The 16,579-nt window shown below is 39.2% G+C and overlaps 3 protein-coding genes and 1 non-coding gene across 4 annotated transcripts; 3 read left to right on the forward strand and 1 right to left on the reverse strand.

Moving 5' to 3' along the window:
- Nucleotides 1-3,444: 3,444 nt before the first annotated feature.
- Nucleotides 3,445-3,540, reverse strand: LOC114819366 (small nucleolar RNA Z102/R77). The gene has a single exon (XR_003766422.1). It is a non-coding gene; the product is annotated as a small nucleolar RNA Z102/R77 (small nucleolar RNA).
- Nucleotides 3,541-7,423: 3,883 nt separating this feature from the next.
- Nucleotides 7,424-8,410, forward strand: LOC139188673 (uncharacterized). Its single transcript, XM_070806334.1, has 2 exons — nt 7,424-8,069; nt 8,208-8,410. The coding sequence occupies exons 1-2, from the start codon at nt 7,424-7,426 to the stop codon at nt 8,408-8,410; spliced, it is 849 nt and encodes a 282-aa protein (XP_070662435.1).
- Nucleotides 8,411-10,245: 1,835 nt separating this feature from the next.
- Nucleotides 10,246-11,106, forward strand: LOC114827443 (uncharacterized mitochondrial protein AtMg00810-like). The gene has a single exon (XM_029109250.1). The coding sequence runs from the start codon at nt 10,246-10,248 to the stop codon at nt 11,104-11,106; it is 861 nt and encodes a 286-aa protein (XP_028965083.1).
- A 317-nt stretch (nt 11,107-11,423) lies between these two features.
- LOC114827690 (uncharacterized) lies at nt 11,424-14,228 on the forward strand. The gene is made up of 5 exons (XM_070806335.1): nt 11,424-11,427; nt 11,782-12,095; nt 12,243-12,940; nt 13,087-13,156; nt 13,862-14,228. The coding sequence occupies exons 1-3, from the start codon at nt 11,424-11,426 to the stop codon at nt 12,720-12,722; spliced, it is 798 nt and encodes a 265-aa protein (XP_070662436.1). The 3' UTR covers nt 12,723-12,940; nt 13,087-13,156; nt 13,862-14,228.
- The last annotated feature ends 2,351 nt before the right edge of the window (nt 14,229-16,579 follow it).

The raw sequence follows: 16,579 nt of genomic DNA on the forward strand, positions 1-16,579 counted from the left end.
GAATATATGTGGACTAATCCAACCAAAACGCGGACCATATAAATACTTATGGTTTTGGTTGATGAATCGACAAACTGGTCACATGTTTGTCCACACACATTGCTGCTAAACCTCCTGGCCGATTATGGGTTAACCACCCTACTTATCCCTTAAGGTCCTGGAGACTGGATAATGCCGGAGTGTTTACATCGACGGTTTTCGATAAAGTATTGCATGTATTTTGGGTTTCTAATTGAATATCGAATTCCTATGTTCACCCCAAATAGCCTCACATAGTGATCATAAAGCGCAATTTAAATGATCGCCCGAATTTTGGTAAACGTACTAAGTTTTCAGTTTCTGCCTAGGGCTATGCAATCCTTGTACGCAGTTATGTTGGTCCGCCTTGAGGCCTTTTACCACCCAACCTATATGACGTTACAGTTGGTTACTGGGTACGAACTTGACGATTTTCGTATTTACGCATTTGGGTGTGCATTCCATGTGCCAAGTTACGTCGCCGCAGCATACCACCTTGGGTCCTCAAAGAAGGATGGGAATCTTTTGTCGATCATGATTCTCTTTCACACTAGCTCTATTCGAGCCCTTGCACGCGATCTCTTTACCGCTCATTTACGGGTTGTTACTTTAATGTGACCGTCTTCCCACAGTTAGGGGGAGATAAGAACGTCAACGTTCCTATAGAACGACGTGAATTTGCGTGGACGTTGCCCATTATGTCTCATCTCGATCCCCATACCGCACAAGTGTGATAAGCAAGTGCGATGAATTCTAGATTTCAGAATGTTGCTCCAGACGCATTCATTTGATCTAGCTAAAGTGACGAGATCATATACCAGCTGCAAACATGCCTACAAGGATAGACGTACTTAACGGACATCAAGTCAACATTCTTGAAGGGTGTGCCGCCCCTGTTGGACGGTTTGGACACTCCTGTTGGACGGTTCGGTACACCGGCGAATAGCCAATCAATCTGTCTTGGACTGGAGCACGACAGATCATTCGGTTCGTAGGATTCACTTCCCTATAAGAGTTCCTTAGAACAAGAAAACACGGCACAATAATGAATCTAAACTCGATCGTTGTCTCAAATCATTTCCATTTCATGAGATTAATCCAGATTACTCCTGAGACTGGAAGTTCTTGGTCCAGTATACTAGTTTGGATGAGAAAATGGAATTGAAATGAGATTATCATCGATGATGTTTTCACTTATATGGTAGCTACCGACATAAATGAAAAGCGACGATATCGAACCGTGTTCCGTTGATTAAGTGACAACATAGAACTGATTGAACAACTAAAGTTACAATCCAGGTCAAATTCCTTACCAAAGTGTGTATTAGACCTGTCGTTCCTACACTGCCCAAGGTAACTCCATTGTGTTACAAATGGGAAATGAAGCGTTATGAGATGAATGAAATAGTGCGATATGATGCACACCTTACGGCGCAAGGTTTCTCTCAAACGTCATGTGATTGATAGCTGCATTATGAAATGTGGTTAGTGTTTCTCCATGGGGATATTGATACGAAGAATTACATGTAAGTTCTCGAAGAATTACATGGATTGGTTCAAATAGTTCCAAAACCACGAAACACCCTCTTAACTTGTTTGAGGCGTTCACTTACAATCCGACAGATATGGTATACCCGTCTTAAGTGATTATTTGATCAGTCAGGGATGAATTATGCCCTTGCGGGTTAAACTATGAAGTCTTATTCCAAATTGCTAGAGTTATAGTTTATGTCGTTAAACACGAATCTCACTAAGACTCTGGATGAGCTTGAAAAACTGACTCGCACCTGAAGATGGAATTTGAGATGAAGGATCTTGGGAAAACTCACTTATGCCTTGACCTAAAGTTAAAGCATTGTTCTGACGGTATTTTGGTTTACCAGTCGAACTACACCCTGAATGTGTCACCTTTGAGTATACCTTTGATCGTCCATACGTTATATGCAAATGAGACCCTTGAAGAGGTTATGGAATCCGAAATTCCTTATCTAAGTTCAACTTTGCGCTTCGTTGTACTTAGCTCATTGTATTTAGACAGGACATCTCCTTCGCTGTTGATCTTGGTAAAGATGCAGCACCGCGCCTACACGCAACAACTGAATTGGTATTAAAGACATACCCTAAAGGTATTACATGGGCAAATCCCAACGCATCTCAGCGGATCCAAACCCCCTGATCCTCATAATGATGCTTGCCTTGTTTGTTATGCTGACGCTGGTTACTTATCAAACCCGCACAAGGCAAAATCCCCAAATGGTTATGTCTTTACCATTAGGGATATCGCAATATCTTGGAGGTCCACGATATGACCTTAGTTGCGAAATCTTCGAATCGTTCCAAGATTCACCTCACTTCACTACGCCACAAGTGAGACATGGTTAGGAGTTCTTGTTGAGCATATCTGAAGTACTTACTATTTTTCATCTATCATTGAGTCCCAACAACGATCCATGAAGATTATGCCACATGTATCAACCCGACCAAACCATGATACATCAACGAAGTCAACACCAAGACATATTGCGTCTACATCTACATCAGCAAAGCATCAAGAGATTGAAGTCATGCAAACCAATCCCAGACAACCTTGCCGACCTCTACACGACGTCATTGCCGAAGTTAACCTTCTAGAAGCTTGTCCGAGGAATTGGTATGCCTAATTATCTGAGTTGAATCACTTGTAGTTCTCTTATTTAGAAGTTATGTCTAACTCAGGGGAGTATCTAGAAGTATACTCACATGATCTTAATGTACTCTTTTTCCCTACGATTATGAGCATTTTTCCCACTGGGTTTTTGCTACCTAACTAGGTTTTAATGAGGCACCCATCCTGGGATGATCATACTCCGTTGAGTTCACTACCTTCGTCCAGTTTGACGATTGTTTTAGACATTATGCATATTTTCTTACTTTTCTCCTTAGTCTATGGGTTTTTCTCATTCCTTGGGTTTTACCATAGCGAGGTTTTTGTGAGTTTTTAAAAATGCATACTTCAAATTAAATTTGAGACTCGCGATCACCCGTTGTGCCGATGACTTCATCAACTATTCTACCTTATCTGCTGAAGATCTGATGCGATGGTTTGTTGAGTATTTACACACTCAAGGGGGAGTGTTGCAGTCATATTTAGAATAGGAATGTGATTGTGTAATTCCTAGGAAATCTGGGAATGTATCTTATATTCTTATTAGGATTAGATTACCTATTAAATGTTGTAATCCTAAAGGGAAATGTTTTACCCTTCCTACTACTATAAATAAAGGCACAATGGGGTGGAATAACACACACCTCACATTACACATCTCTCTCTTTCTCTCTATCCATGCCGCACCCCTCTCTCTATAACCTCCATAATTGTTCAGTAAATTATGCTTACAACATGATTTAGTTTTAGTTGGGTATCTAATTTCTTAGATAAGTTGGAAGGAGTGAGATACAGCTAATACATACATATAGATGCCATCATTGCGGCAAATCAAACTAACCAATAGGGAACACAAAGTTCAAATCATCACCTCATTCTCGATTCCTCAAATTTCCCTTCACTTCCTTCTAAAAATATACTAAAATTAATGGTGGCACGTTTTATATTTTAAAACTGAAATTTGAAAGAAAAAAAAAACCACAAAAAAAGATGAACAAAATCAAATAGAAAATTTAGGGTTTTGTAGTTGTACATAGTTTCGCCATCATCAAGGCGTTCAAACCAATAGGGATACGAACCTATTCCTCATCTCAAATCTGCCCCCACACACAATTTCAAATAAAAAACTACACACAAAAAAAAGATTTCTAGGGTTCTAAGCAGAAACAAAGATTAGGGTTTTTCACCAGCACCAGGAGAAAAAAGAAAACTACAGAAAAAGAATATATCTAGGGTTTAAGCAGGAAGAGAGACTAGGGCTTTCCAGCAGCAGAACGGCTCCCGCCACTGCTATCCCAGAGTGTGAAATTGTGATGCAACAGAAACCCTAATGATTGGGTATTTATCATGAAAACTTGGGCCTTTAGGGCAGCATCTGGCAGAAGAGTCTCAAGTCTCGAGTCGCGAGTCTCTATATGGGCTTGACCCGTTTTCTCAATCCAGCCCAACCCACATTGATTTACCGGGAAAAAACTGAGACGACTAGGGATGGGCAACGGTTATGGCGAGCGGGTAACCGTAATTATTTACTCATAACCGTTTATACTCATACCCGTATAACCGTTTACCCATTGGGTAATTGCCTAAACGGTTATACTCATACCCATAACCGTTTATAAATGGTTAACCATACCCATAACCGCATACCCATTTAACCGTAACCGTTTAATACACGTTTACCCATTTACCCTTTTTAACCAATTTATATTTATTTTTTTTTTACCATTACCCCTTTTTCACCCGTCTACATGTTTTTTAACAACTTGAAAATTAAAAAAAATTGTCATAATTTTTTTTTTTTACAATTAAACACCGTTATAGGTATATTCATCATACATTTTCGTATTTTAATTTTTTAAGTCCTTATACCATTCCAATAATTGAAATAATAGTTTACAGACGATATTTTTAACTGATACCAATGAAGGTAAATATAATATTTGCTAAGTATTATTGGGTTACAAAAATTGTTTAGAAGACATTTCTGCCAAAGCATTTCTGTCAATTTCACGGTTACCCGCAAGGAATTTAAATTAATTTGGCGAATTCCATGATGATGAGAATCATCATTCCTATAGCAGTGTTATTGAGAGAATGACCGATGAATTCCTTGCTACTTTATTGGGTGCTAAGTATTATTGGATCGAGAATATGTTTTATGTTAGTTTTACATATATAAAATAAATGGGTAAACGGTTACCCGTTTATAACCGCGGTTAATACCCATAACTGCCCATTTAAATTTTGCAGGTAAACGGTTATACCCATAATCGTTTATTTATCTAAACGGTCATCCATAACCGTAATCGTTTAATTTAAATGGACGGGTAACCGCGGTTACCCATAACCAATGGGAATTTGCCCATCCTTAGAGACGACTCGTCCTCTTTCTCACCGTGCCGTATAGGCTTTGCTCTTTCCAGATTTTAAGTTTGTGAGGTGGGTTAGCCTTTGATTTCTTCTTTTTGTCACCATAGGGTTTTGTTGAAATTCTTTTAGATTTTGTGGTAATTTTTGTTTTTTTTTTAACAAACGATATTATCTACAAGAAAATAGTGAGAGAGTAGGTTAAGCCTCACAATGAGCTAACAATAATTTGGTTTACATTCACCTTTGACGAGAATCGAACCTAAGACCTTTCATGTACAATTGAAGAGGAACGCCACTAGACCGTAGTACTAAGTGACGTGATAATTGTAGTATTGACTTCGTAGGTTATGATGAGTCAATGAAGGCCGAAGGCTGAGGATGCAGTGGTGGTGGTGGAACTCAAATGAGCTGTAGAAAAATATTGGGAAATTTTATTTGAACATATATAACCTTATTCTATACTTAACTTAAGTTTAAAATATGATTTTTTTTTATCATATTGCATAATTACCATCAAATACAAGATAAAATAAACAAAAAAAAAATATCAAAAAATGCACACACAAAAAGTTCTATTTTTGTTTGTTTAAGTTGGTTTTTTTTTATGCATACTAGTATATGCGCACACAAAGTGTGTATTTTTTATTTTTTATTTTAATTGAAAGAGAGAGGAAGAGACATAATTAATATTGAATGAGTTGCAGAACATTCATGAATATTGATTTTGGGTTTTTATGTTCTAAATAAGTATATCGATATATTTACTATTGAATTGAATTACTAAGACTAGTTTAGACAATAAATTTAAGTTTAAATAGATATTAACGGTTTAATTAAAAACAAAAGAGTAAATTGGATGTAGAAGATAAAGAAATTATACGAATTCAAATAATTTAAACAAAATCTTTTTGGAAGTTTAGTAAAATTACTTTTGGTATCCAAATAGATGTGAGAGTAAATTTGTCCATACCGTCCAGTACAAATATGAAATAACCACTCGATCTTCTGCTTCCGTACATTGTGCCTCGGAGGCCACCCCACCGCCATTGCCAACTGATTTAAATCTCCGAGCCGTCTCCCTCTCTCTCTCTCTTTCTCTCTTTCTCTTTCTCTTTTTCTCTCAGTTATGGAATTGGCCAAGCATTTCTCCAAGCAGCTCTTCGACAGCTTGCGTAAGCACTTTTAGCCCAAAAGCACTGTTGCTCTGTTCTTCAATTCTTTTCAAACTGCAAGAATGAATTTTTCGTTTTGTTTTGTTTTGGGTCACGAAATGTGTAGATTTTACGCAAAGCTTTGTGAAGAGGAAGGAATTTTACCGGCGGTTTGTATACAGCTACGTGAATCTGTTTAAATCGCAGCACTCGAAAGCCGAAAAAGGAGGAGAATCGGACGCACCGAAAAAGCCGAAAGCTGTTGGTCCTCAGCAAGCTGCTTTGGGGCCAGAAGCTGCTGGTGGCATTAGCAGCTCTTCGAGTGAGGATGAAGATTTAGTCGATAGCAAGAGGAAAAGGTTCGAGCTTGCTTGGCTCCCCAAAGTTCTCGAGCCAGCTTTTCAATTGTGCAGATGGGCTCTGCCAACCTCTGTAGGTACCCCAATTTAAATCCCTTTCGCGTAAATTAGAGTAGTTTAGAGTATCGCTTTTGCTAAAAAGGATAAAAACTTGTCATGTCGGGGCAATTTATTGAAACTGATGGGTGGCCATCACTTTGTGTTAAAGTGTTATTCCTTAATTTTAGGGTTTATGTCTTCTAGGAGATTTCTTGTGAGTTGTATCTAGGGCTAGCCTTTTATTCCTTAATTTTAGGGTTTATGTCTTCTATGAGATTTCTTGTGAGTTGTATCTAAGGCTAGCCTTTTTCTCTCTAGCTACTACTTTGTAGCTGTTTGCATTTGTTTATTGGGTAGGTTTTTCCTTCCTTGCTTCGTCTCCTTTTTATGAGACCTCTCCCTTGTAATTCTTTTTCATGAATACATACACACTTTGTTGAACTTAAATCTCAACATGGTATCAGAGCAGGAACCATAGGGTCCTGCCTCTGTTGTTCAATCCATTCCATTCAAAAAAAAATTCTTTCTTTCTTGGTGTCTTTTGCTCTTCGTTCACTATCATGGCAGAAGACCAGAATTTAAGCCGAGAGGCAGCAAGCTCGTCAAACACTTTATCTTCCAGTGTGATTCATGGTGAAATCAATCCAAATTTGTGCATGTGCTCAGTGTTATTAAACGAGTTTAATTACCTACCATGGTCTCGCGCCATCTTTCTTGCCCTAGGTGGAAGATCGAAGCTAGGGTATGCCAATGGAAGCATTAAAGCACCTGAACCATCTTCTACATCGTATGGTGCATGGCATGCAAGCGATTAGCTTGTTATGTCCTAGATACTTAACTCTATGGAACCTAAGCTGTCCGAACTCTTCAGTTACTCAAAATCCTCTCATGTTTTGTGGGAATCTATCAAAGAGATGTATGGCAGCCAAAACAATGCTGCTCGTATATTTCAACTCAAGAAGGATCTCACTGGGCTAAGGCAAGGTGATCAATCCTTCATGCAACACCTTGGGAGCATGAAGTCCATGTGGAACGAACTTGACATGTATCGTCCACATACAACATATTCCGCTGCACTCCTAAAAAAAGACGATGAAGACAAAGTGTTTCAACTTCTGGCAAGTCTTGGAGCAGAATATGAAGATCTTCGAAGTCACTTGCTGATGACTGCAGATCTGCCCTCGTTTAATAGTGTTTGTCAAGTTGTCCAACGGGAGGAAACTCGAAGAAAAGTTATGCACATTGAACCCAAGTCCAACTCTGAGGCAAGGGTTTTCACCAGCAATCATAAACACACTGGTGAAAAAAAATTTACTAGAAAGAAGGCAGATTGGAAATGTACTTACTGTAACATGAAATGGCATATAAGGGAAAAATGCTGGATCCTACATTTGGAGTTAAAGCCAAAGTTTGATAAGGAAGGAAGAATGATCAAAGAAGGCAAGGGAATTTTTCCAAAGGCTCTCCATTCAACTAGCTCGTTGACTGGTGGTTTACCAAACTTCAATGCAAATCCCATAGATTTGATAAATGAATTTGCAAGCTTTCTTCAAATGAGATGAGGCACCAATGAGGAAAAGGAAGTGATCTCTAAGAATCCTACTGCCATGCTTGGAAAATTTGCAGGCTTCTTGAATGAGACCACAACCCAAGACAATGTTTCAGGTATTATCTCTGCCCTCTCCACTGCTCTCAATGAAATTACGCATGATTGTTGGATCATAGACTCAGGTGCCACAGATCATATAACAAATAAGTCCTCTTGCTTAGATAAGTTTCAAAATATGCCTGAGTCTTCACTTGTGTCTGTAGCAAATGGGAAAGGATAACCTATTATGGGAAAAGGTAAACTTAAACTGTTAAGTGATGAGATTAAGTCAACAGCTTTGTATGTGCCTTCATTTCCCTTCCAGCTTTTGTCCATAGGAAAACTCACAAACACACTAAATTGCCTTGCCATATTCTCTTCTCACAATGTTGTATTTCAAGATCGAGTCACCCAGAAGAAGATTGGTGAAGGGTTCTATTGAATGGACTCTACTTTCTTTCAAAGAAGCTCAAGCCTGTTAAGCATCCTTTTGCCAGCCTAAGTCTTCCTCAAGAGTACCAACTTTGGCACATTCGATTGGCCCATCCCTCATAACCTGTGATGAACAAAACTATTTTCAAATTTTTGTAAAGCCACACATGAATGTGAAGTCTGTCAAATGTCAAAAGCTACTAGGCTTCCTTTTGTTTCTTTCAAGTCTAGAACCAGTAAACTGTTTGAGGTTGTTCATTCAGATATTTGGGGTCCTTCCGGTGTAAAATCATTTGATGGATATAAATATTATGCCACCTTTATTGATGACTATTCTCGTTGCACTTGGATTTACCTCTTGAAATTCAAAAGTGAATTCTTTGATGCTTTCAAAGACTTTCATCAATTAATCTTAAACCAATTCTCCTCTAAGTTAAACATTTTACAGTCGGATAATGGTACTGAGTATACATCCAACAATATGTCTAATTATTTGAGCAATCATGGGATTTTACATCAAACCAGCTGTGTTGGTACACCACAATAGAATGGTGTAGTCAATAGAAAAAACCGTGACTTATAAGAGAAATCCATATCTCTTATGCTTCAAATGCATGCTCCTAGAAGGTTTTGGTCTCAGGCTCTCCTCACTGCATCCTACATCATCAACAGGTTACCTACCCGTGTATTGAATTCAAAATCACCTGTTGAAGTAATGAAGGGAAGAACTATTGACATCTCACACCTGAGAACTTTTGGATGCACATGTTATGTCCATATTCAAGCTGCACATCGAGACAAGCTCGATCCCAGAGCTGTCAATAGTGCCTTCATGGGATACTCGAGCACTCAAAAAGGATACAAATATTACAATCCTCTTAATGGAAAGATTGGTGTCTCAAGGGATGTTCGATTTAATGAGAATGCTCCATTCTTTCACAAAAATAGCAGTGAAGAACCTCAGGGGGAGAACCTACTGGACATTTTTCCTCTGCCCACTCCAGCAAATCTACATGAATTCAATGTTTATCTCGACCGCCACTCAGAACAACATGATGATGAAGAAACATCTCATGATCAAGGAAGCTCCGGCACTACTCCTCAACCTGTCTTGGCACCACGAAGAAACCCTACTCGTGACAGGCATCATCCTCTAAGGCTGCAAGAGTATGTTACGTACACGGCAAGACATCCCATCTCCAAAGCCTTAACCTATCAAAAACTGCCACCATCCCATGTAGCCTTTCTACATCAGCTGTCCACTAATGATGAACCAAGAATTTTAATGAAGCTACTCACATTCCAGTATGGCAGAAAGCTATGAAAGAAGAGCTTCAAGCACTGAACAACAACCAAACATGGAGTGTGGTTTATCTTCCAAAAGGAAAAAGAGCAGTAGAGAGTAGGTGGATATAGAAGACCAAGTTTCATTCAAATGGCAATATTGAAAGATATAAGGCTCGTTTAGTAGCCCGTGGCTTTACTCAAACTTATGGCATTGACTATAATGAGACATTTGTTCCCGTAGCCAAAATGAGTATTGTACGAGTGTTGTTATTTGTGGCAGTCAATCTCGATTGGTCCCTATTTCAAATGGATGTGAAGAATGCATTTCTTCATGGTGACCTCGAATAGGAGGTGTACATGAAGCTTCCTCTCGGAACTCCACAAGAGCATGAAACTAACAAAGTTTGCAAGCTCCATAAGGCCATATATGGATTGAAGCAATCTCCCCGAGCCTGGTACTCGAAGTTAAGTTCAGTCCTTGAAGCTACAGGATTCACAACGAGCCATGCCGATTCCTCGTTATTTGTTCGCACTGGTATAAGTGGCAACCTAGTTGTTCTTATATATGTTGATGATCTTATTATAACAAGTGATAACATAGAAGAAATCAATGCCCTCAAATCCTCTCTTCATCAACAATTTGCCATTAAGGATTTGGGAATTTTAAAGTACTTTCTTGGCATTAAAATGGCTACTTCCTCCAAGGGTTTGTTCTTCAATCAAATGAGGTATGTTCTTGATCTATTGGATGAAGTTGGCATGTTGAATTGCAAGCCCGCTTCTACTCCTCTAGTGAGTAGACTTCAAGTAGATGCACCCAGTGAACCACTACCAAACCTTAGGGTTTATCAACGTGTGGTAGGAAAACTAATCGACCTCACTATCACCAGACCTGATATTGCTTATTCTGTAAGTTTTGTCAGTCAATTTATTCACTCTCCCTCGATGATTCACTGGGAGAGTGTCAAAAGGATACTTAGATACTTGAAGGGATCCATTGGCAGAGGCTTACTCATGCAAAAACATGGTTCAAATCATATCATGGCATACACTGATGCTGACTGGACGGGTAATGCCCTCGATCGCAAGTCTACCACTGGTTTCTGTACTTTTGTTGGTGGCAATCTTATGACATGGAAGAGTAAAAAACAAACCGTGGCTGCAAGATCAAGTGCTAAGGCTGAATACAGAGCCATGGCAGCCACGACTTGTGATTAATTTGGTTAAAAAGTCTCCTAATAGATCTTGGCTGCGTCAACAAGGAACCTATGTCCTTGTTTTGTGACAACCAAGCTGCCATGCATATAGCTTCAAATCCAGTATTCCACGAAAGAACAAAGCATATTGAAGTTGATTGCCATTACATCCGAGCACAAGTCCAATCCAAAGTCATCAACACCGTGTACACTTAAAGTTATGATCAACTTGATGACTTGTTTACAAAAGCTCTCGACTCTACTCATTTCCAAAGATTGCTGAGCAAGCTTGGATCAATCAACCCCCTTGATCCAGCTTGAGGGGGAGTATTGAAACTGATGGGTGGCCATCACTTTGTGTTAAAGTGTTATTCCTTAATTTTAGGGTTTATGTCTTCTAGGAGATTTGTTTTGAGTTGTATCTAGGGCTAGCCTTTTTCTCTCTAGCTACTACTTTGTAGCTGTTTGCATTTTTTATTAGGTAGGTTTTTCCTTCCTTGCTTCGTCTCCTTTTTATGAGACCTCTCCCTTGTAATTCTTTTTCATGAATACATACACACTTTGTTGAACTTAAATCTGAACACAATTGGGTAGTCATTGGTCTTGAATGATTTTGTGTAATTTGGAACTTGCAATATTAGCTGTGCATGAAAAAAAAAATGTAGTTTGGAAGTTGTGGTTTCGCTTGGTTGAAAAGAATTAAAATTTGTCATTTGGAACTTGGGTGGTCATTGGTTTTGGAGGAAATTGTTTAATTTGGAAGTTGCAGTTGGAGTTGTGAGTGAAGATTGTTCAGTTTTGAAAGTTGAAGGAAATGGAGTGGGAAACCAAACCCCACCCACTACTCGATCAGTCTCAGAGATCATTGCAAGCATCCAACGCAGTAAGATAGGAATTGAGGATTGGAGTTTGAGTGATCTCACCATTGGTTTGTTTCTCATTTATCTTCGTCAAGCGTCTGTAAATCCGTTTGAGGATGTTAATGGTGTCCAGGTCTCCTCAGATTCCATGGTAATACGAATTACATGATCTTTTTAATTCTGAAAATGTTTCTTGCTTCTGCAATTAGTTTGTACAAACACATAATATTTTGTGGCAAGTATGATTGTGGTGAAAACGTGGTTGTCATTAGTTATTTGCCATTTGTTTTGTGTTTAGGTGCAAGATCTCATCTACCACTCTGAGTTAGCAAAAGGTTCTTATAAGGATAATACTGCAGCTCTTGCAAGGAACACCATGCTTCGTGAAAGCAATGTCTTGAAATTTGTCAAAGATTCCAGTGTCATGAGGCCTGGATATTATATAGGGATAGATCCTTGTAAAAAACTTGTGATTTTAGGAATCCGTGGTACTCATACTGTATATGACCTTATAACTGATGTTGTTTCTTCTAGCGATGGTGAAGTCACATTTGAGGGTTATTCAACCCACTTTGGCACTACAGAAGCTGCTCGCTGGTTTCTTAGTCACGAGATGGGAAATATAAGGAAGTGCTTAGAGAAATGTGAGGTGGGGAATCTTTTTACCCTCACTTTTCTTTGTTATTGTTTTTTTTTGAGTGGTGTAATCTTGTTCGAGGATTTTGTGTTTTTTTTTTTTCTCCCGACCAGATTTTTTGTCATTGTTGGTTGTAGTTGAGCCCAATTCATTAACAGGGATTTAAGTTAAGGCTAGTTGGTCATTCTCTCGGAGGTGCTACAGCTGCTTTACTTGCAATAATGCTCCACAAAAAGTCAGCTTAGGAGCTGGGGTTCAATCCACAGATTGTCTCTGCCGTGGGTTATGCAACGCCACCTTGTGTCTCCAGAGAACTTGCTGAAAGCTGCTCCAGTTATGTCACAACTGTTGTGATGCAGGTGGGAAGGTGCATTCAATTATTCTCTAGTTAGAAGAAGCACTTTCAATCTAATTATATCTACTCGTTGCAGTTGATTTTCTATAGTTTTATTTGTTATTTTTCCCTTCTTAAATTCTTACAAACTTAAGACATCTTTTTATGCAGGATGTTATGATACCTAGGCTAAGTCCAGCATTCTAACGAGGTTGAGGAGTGAAATTCTTCAAACCGATTGGTAAGTAAATGAATGTGCTTCTTCACAGTTTCCTGTCACTCTTTTTCAAAATAGGTTGAGAGAAAAAAAAAAAAAAGCACACTAGTCGTTTGAATTGAGACTAAATTGCTTCATATACCAAATGATTAAGAACTCAAAGAAGATGTTGAACTAGTTTTTGTAAATCTGTTGCTTGCAATTGACACTTTCTGCTTTCCTTGTAATTTGCCTGCACCGTCTATTCTCAGAAATTTCTAAGTTTCAAGAATTAGATCGGGACCTTGAACTTGCATTTTGGGATTAATGCTGCGTGGTAATTTGGAAATCTATGGATTTTTTTGTGATTCTATGGATATAAACCTTTCAACTCTTTTGCTAGAAAAAACTGTCTGTGCACTTCTTTTGGTAAGGTCTATGCTGCCTGTTCCACTGCTTGGAATTAAAATTAGTATGCACCTCTTTTAGTTCGTGTCTATTTCTCTTGCTTGGATTATTGTGGAAAAGCAAAAAATTTGGCCATGAATAATTTTAAAGCACCGAAACGGATGAAAACTTGACATATTTATGTTAACTTGAAAGCATCATTCATCAATTCACGGAAAACGGAAAAGTTGCTTCTTTTGTGAGCATAATTTTTTTGCACCAGTGGCAATTTGATGTTAACTGTGAAGGCTTTATCAAAATATCATAGTTCATACTTATTTGTTTATACGTTATGTTTTGCAGGAAGAGTGATTGAGAAGGAAGACTGGAGAAGTGTCATAGATTTGGTTACAAATGCAAAGCAGGTTGTGTCTTCCGTGCAAGATGTTGCTCGGAAGCTTTCTGATTACGCAAAGTTTGGGAGCAGTAAAAATTCTTCTGGTAAATCCCACCCTGCTCTGTGCCTGAAGTGTCAATGCTACTGTATATAAGTTCAGTTAATTATATCTTTATTCCTTGCTGTGTCGTGACATGTATATTGTAACAAAAGTGCTATATATATGTACTGTGATTGATGAATATTTAGTATTTACGCTGCAAATGTTGGGCGTTGTGAATTTGAAACTTCAAAATAATCTCTGGCTGCATTTTTCGCACCATCAGTTTATAATTGTTGGCTATGTCGCGTGTATGATTTTCATTACATTGGTGGGTGTGGATGGACTGGAAATTTGTCATTCTTCTCTGCTTGATGGTGTTTGTTTTGTTGGGGAAGCATCAAATCTCAACAGATGGGTGGCTATACCTCATTAATCGTTAATGATTAATTTAAGCTTTAACATGCTTGACACCATATGATCTTCCCTTCACCAAATTATCTTGTGGTGTTTGAACAGGTGGTCCCATCATAAAGAAAACTCCTACTGCTCTCGGGGTCCCTTTAAATGACAGAGAAGTAACAGATAACACTGTTGCTATTAAAAGTGGAGGAGCTGCCTGTAAAGTGCCTGAGGAGTTATTTGTACCAGGTACCGTTTACTACCTAAAGAGGAATGTGGACGCACATGCTGGCAGCAACAACGGCAGAAGAAGGGAGTATTTTATGCTTTGGAAGAGGCATCCGGGTGAGCATTTTCAGAGGATTGTGCTTTCAAGCAACATAATAACAGACCACAAGTGTGTGAGCCATTACTATGCGTTAAGAGATGTGCTCAAAGATTTTCCCGCCTCCGATACAACAACAACAAAGCATTTTCCCACTAAGTGGGGTCGGCTATATGAATCCTAGAACGACATTGCGCTCGGTTTTGTGTCATGTCCTCCGTTAGATCCAAGTACTCTAAGTCTTTTCTTAGGGTCTCTTCCAAAGTTTTCCTAGGTCTTCCTCTATCCCCTTCGGCCCTGAACCTCTGTCCCGTGGTCACATCTTCGAACCGGAGCGTCAGTAGGCATTCTTTGCATATGTCCAAACCACCGTAACCGATTTTCCCTCCTCTTTCCTTCAATTTCGGCTACTCCTACTTTACCTCGGATATCCTCATTCCTAATCTTATCCTTTCTCGTGTGCCCACACATCCAACGAAGCATCCTCATCTCCACTACACCTACGTGTTGATGCTTCACCGCCCAACATTCTATGCCATACATCATTGCCGGCCTTATTGTCGTCCTATAAAATTTTCCCTTGAGCTTCAGTGGCCTACGACGGTCACATAACACGCCGGATGCATTCTTCCACTTCATCCATCCAGCTTGTATTCTATGGGTGAGATCTCCATCAAATTCTCCGTTCTTTTGCAAGATAGATCCTAGGTAGCGAAAACGGTCGCTCTTTGGTATTTCTTGATCTCCGATCCTCACCCTTAACTCATTTTGACCTCCGTTTGCACTGAACTTGCACTCCATATATTCTGTCTTTGATCGGCTTAGGCGATGACCTTTAAATTCCAATACTTCTCTCCAAAGGTTAAGCTTCGCGTTTACCCCAAAGAATATCATCTTAAATATTAAGTTTGTGATCTTCGCTAGATTGCTCCGGTCATTAGTGTGGATAAGTATGTAAATGGATAGAGACAGGAAGCAAACACAAGATGTACGTGGTTCACCCAGATTGGCTACGTCCACAGAGTTAAGGAGTTCTCATTAATTGTGAAGGGTTTACACAGTATATAGGTTCAAGCTCTCCTTTAGTGAGTACAAGTGAATGATTTAGTACAAATGACATTAGGAAATATTGTGGAAGAATGATCTCGTAATCACGAAACTTTTAAGTACCGAAGTGTGGTATCATCTTCATTTGCCTTATCTGTCTCATAGGTAGATGTGGCATCTTCTTTGGAAGTACTCTTCCTCCCTCCAGGGGTGGTATCTTTAACTGGTGGAGATGCACAAGGTAATGTATCAATTTCACTTGACGCTTACTTGTAGTTTCAGGCTTGGTCAAGCGCGATACAAACCATGTAGTAGGAGTCCCCCAAGTCGCCGAGCTAGGGGATCTGCTGAAAGAGGTTACAGACAAGGTAAGCAATCAGAGCTCCAAGCAATCAGTCCCAGATCAGAAGTTTGATTTCGAGTTCCGGCTGATTGTTATCCTTCTCCTTATCTTGCAGGTAGCATGAAGGATAAAGAGAAGAAAAGGAGAAAATGTGATATGAGATACTTTTGCTTTTGAAGAAGTAACTTTCCACAGGCTTATTCTTGAACTGGGCTGGAGGGTTTTCTTGTTTCCGCCAGAGTATATGGCCGACTGAAGAATTTGAGGGTCAAAACAAGTCCATCAAATCTAGAGTATGTTCGACCCTGCTGATATGGGATACTTTTGCTGTTGACAAAGTAGTGGATGTATCGGCACGTGTTCTGTTGCGCTTGTCTCCACATACTTCCTTGTATCCTTCTCACTTGCCCTATTTGTTCCTCAGGAAGATGTGGTATCTTCTCGGGAAGCATAAGATGTTGAAGATAAGTACTCGAGAGCAATGGGATTCCAGGCAGCCAGTTCCGGATTGAAAGCTTGATTCCAAG

Source organism: Malus domestica, chromosome 10 (genome assembly GCF_042453785.1).
Source record: "Malus domestica chromosome 10, GDT2T_hap1".
Taxonomy (NCBI): Eukaryota; Viridiplantae; Streptophyta; class Magnoliopsida; order Rosales; family Rosaceae; genus Malus; species Malus domestica.

What these genes read in the sequence shown, in the direction of transcription:
- LOC139188673 (XM_070806334.1), top strand. Translation starts at nt 7,424, where the DNA reads ATGGAACCTAAGCTGTCCGAACTCTTCAGTTACTCAAAATCCTCTCAT. An exon ending in TTCAACTAGCTCGTTGACTG is followed by an intron (nt 8,070 to 8,207) that starts GTGGTTTACCAA and finishes GAAAATTTGCAG; the next exon opens with GCTTCTTGAATGAGACCACA.
- LOC114827443 (XM_029109250.1), top strand. Translation starts at nt 10,246, where the DNA reads ATGAAGCTTCCTCTCGGAACTCCACAAGAGCATGAAACTAACAAAGTT.
- LOC114827690 (XM_070806335.1), top strand. An exon ending in AGGTCTCCTCAGATTCCATG is followed by an intron (nt 12,096 to 12,242) that starts GTAATACGAATT and finishes TTTTGTGTTTAG; the next exon opens with GTGCAAGATCTCATCTACCA.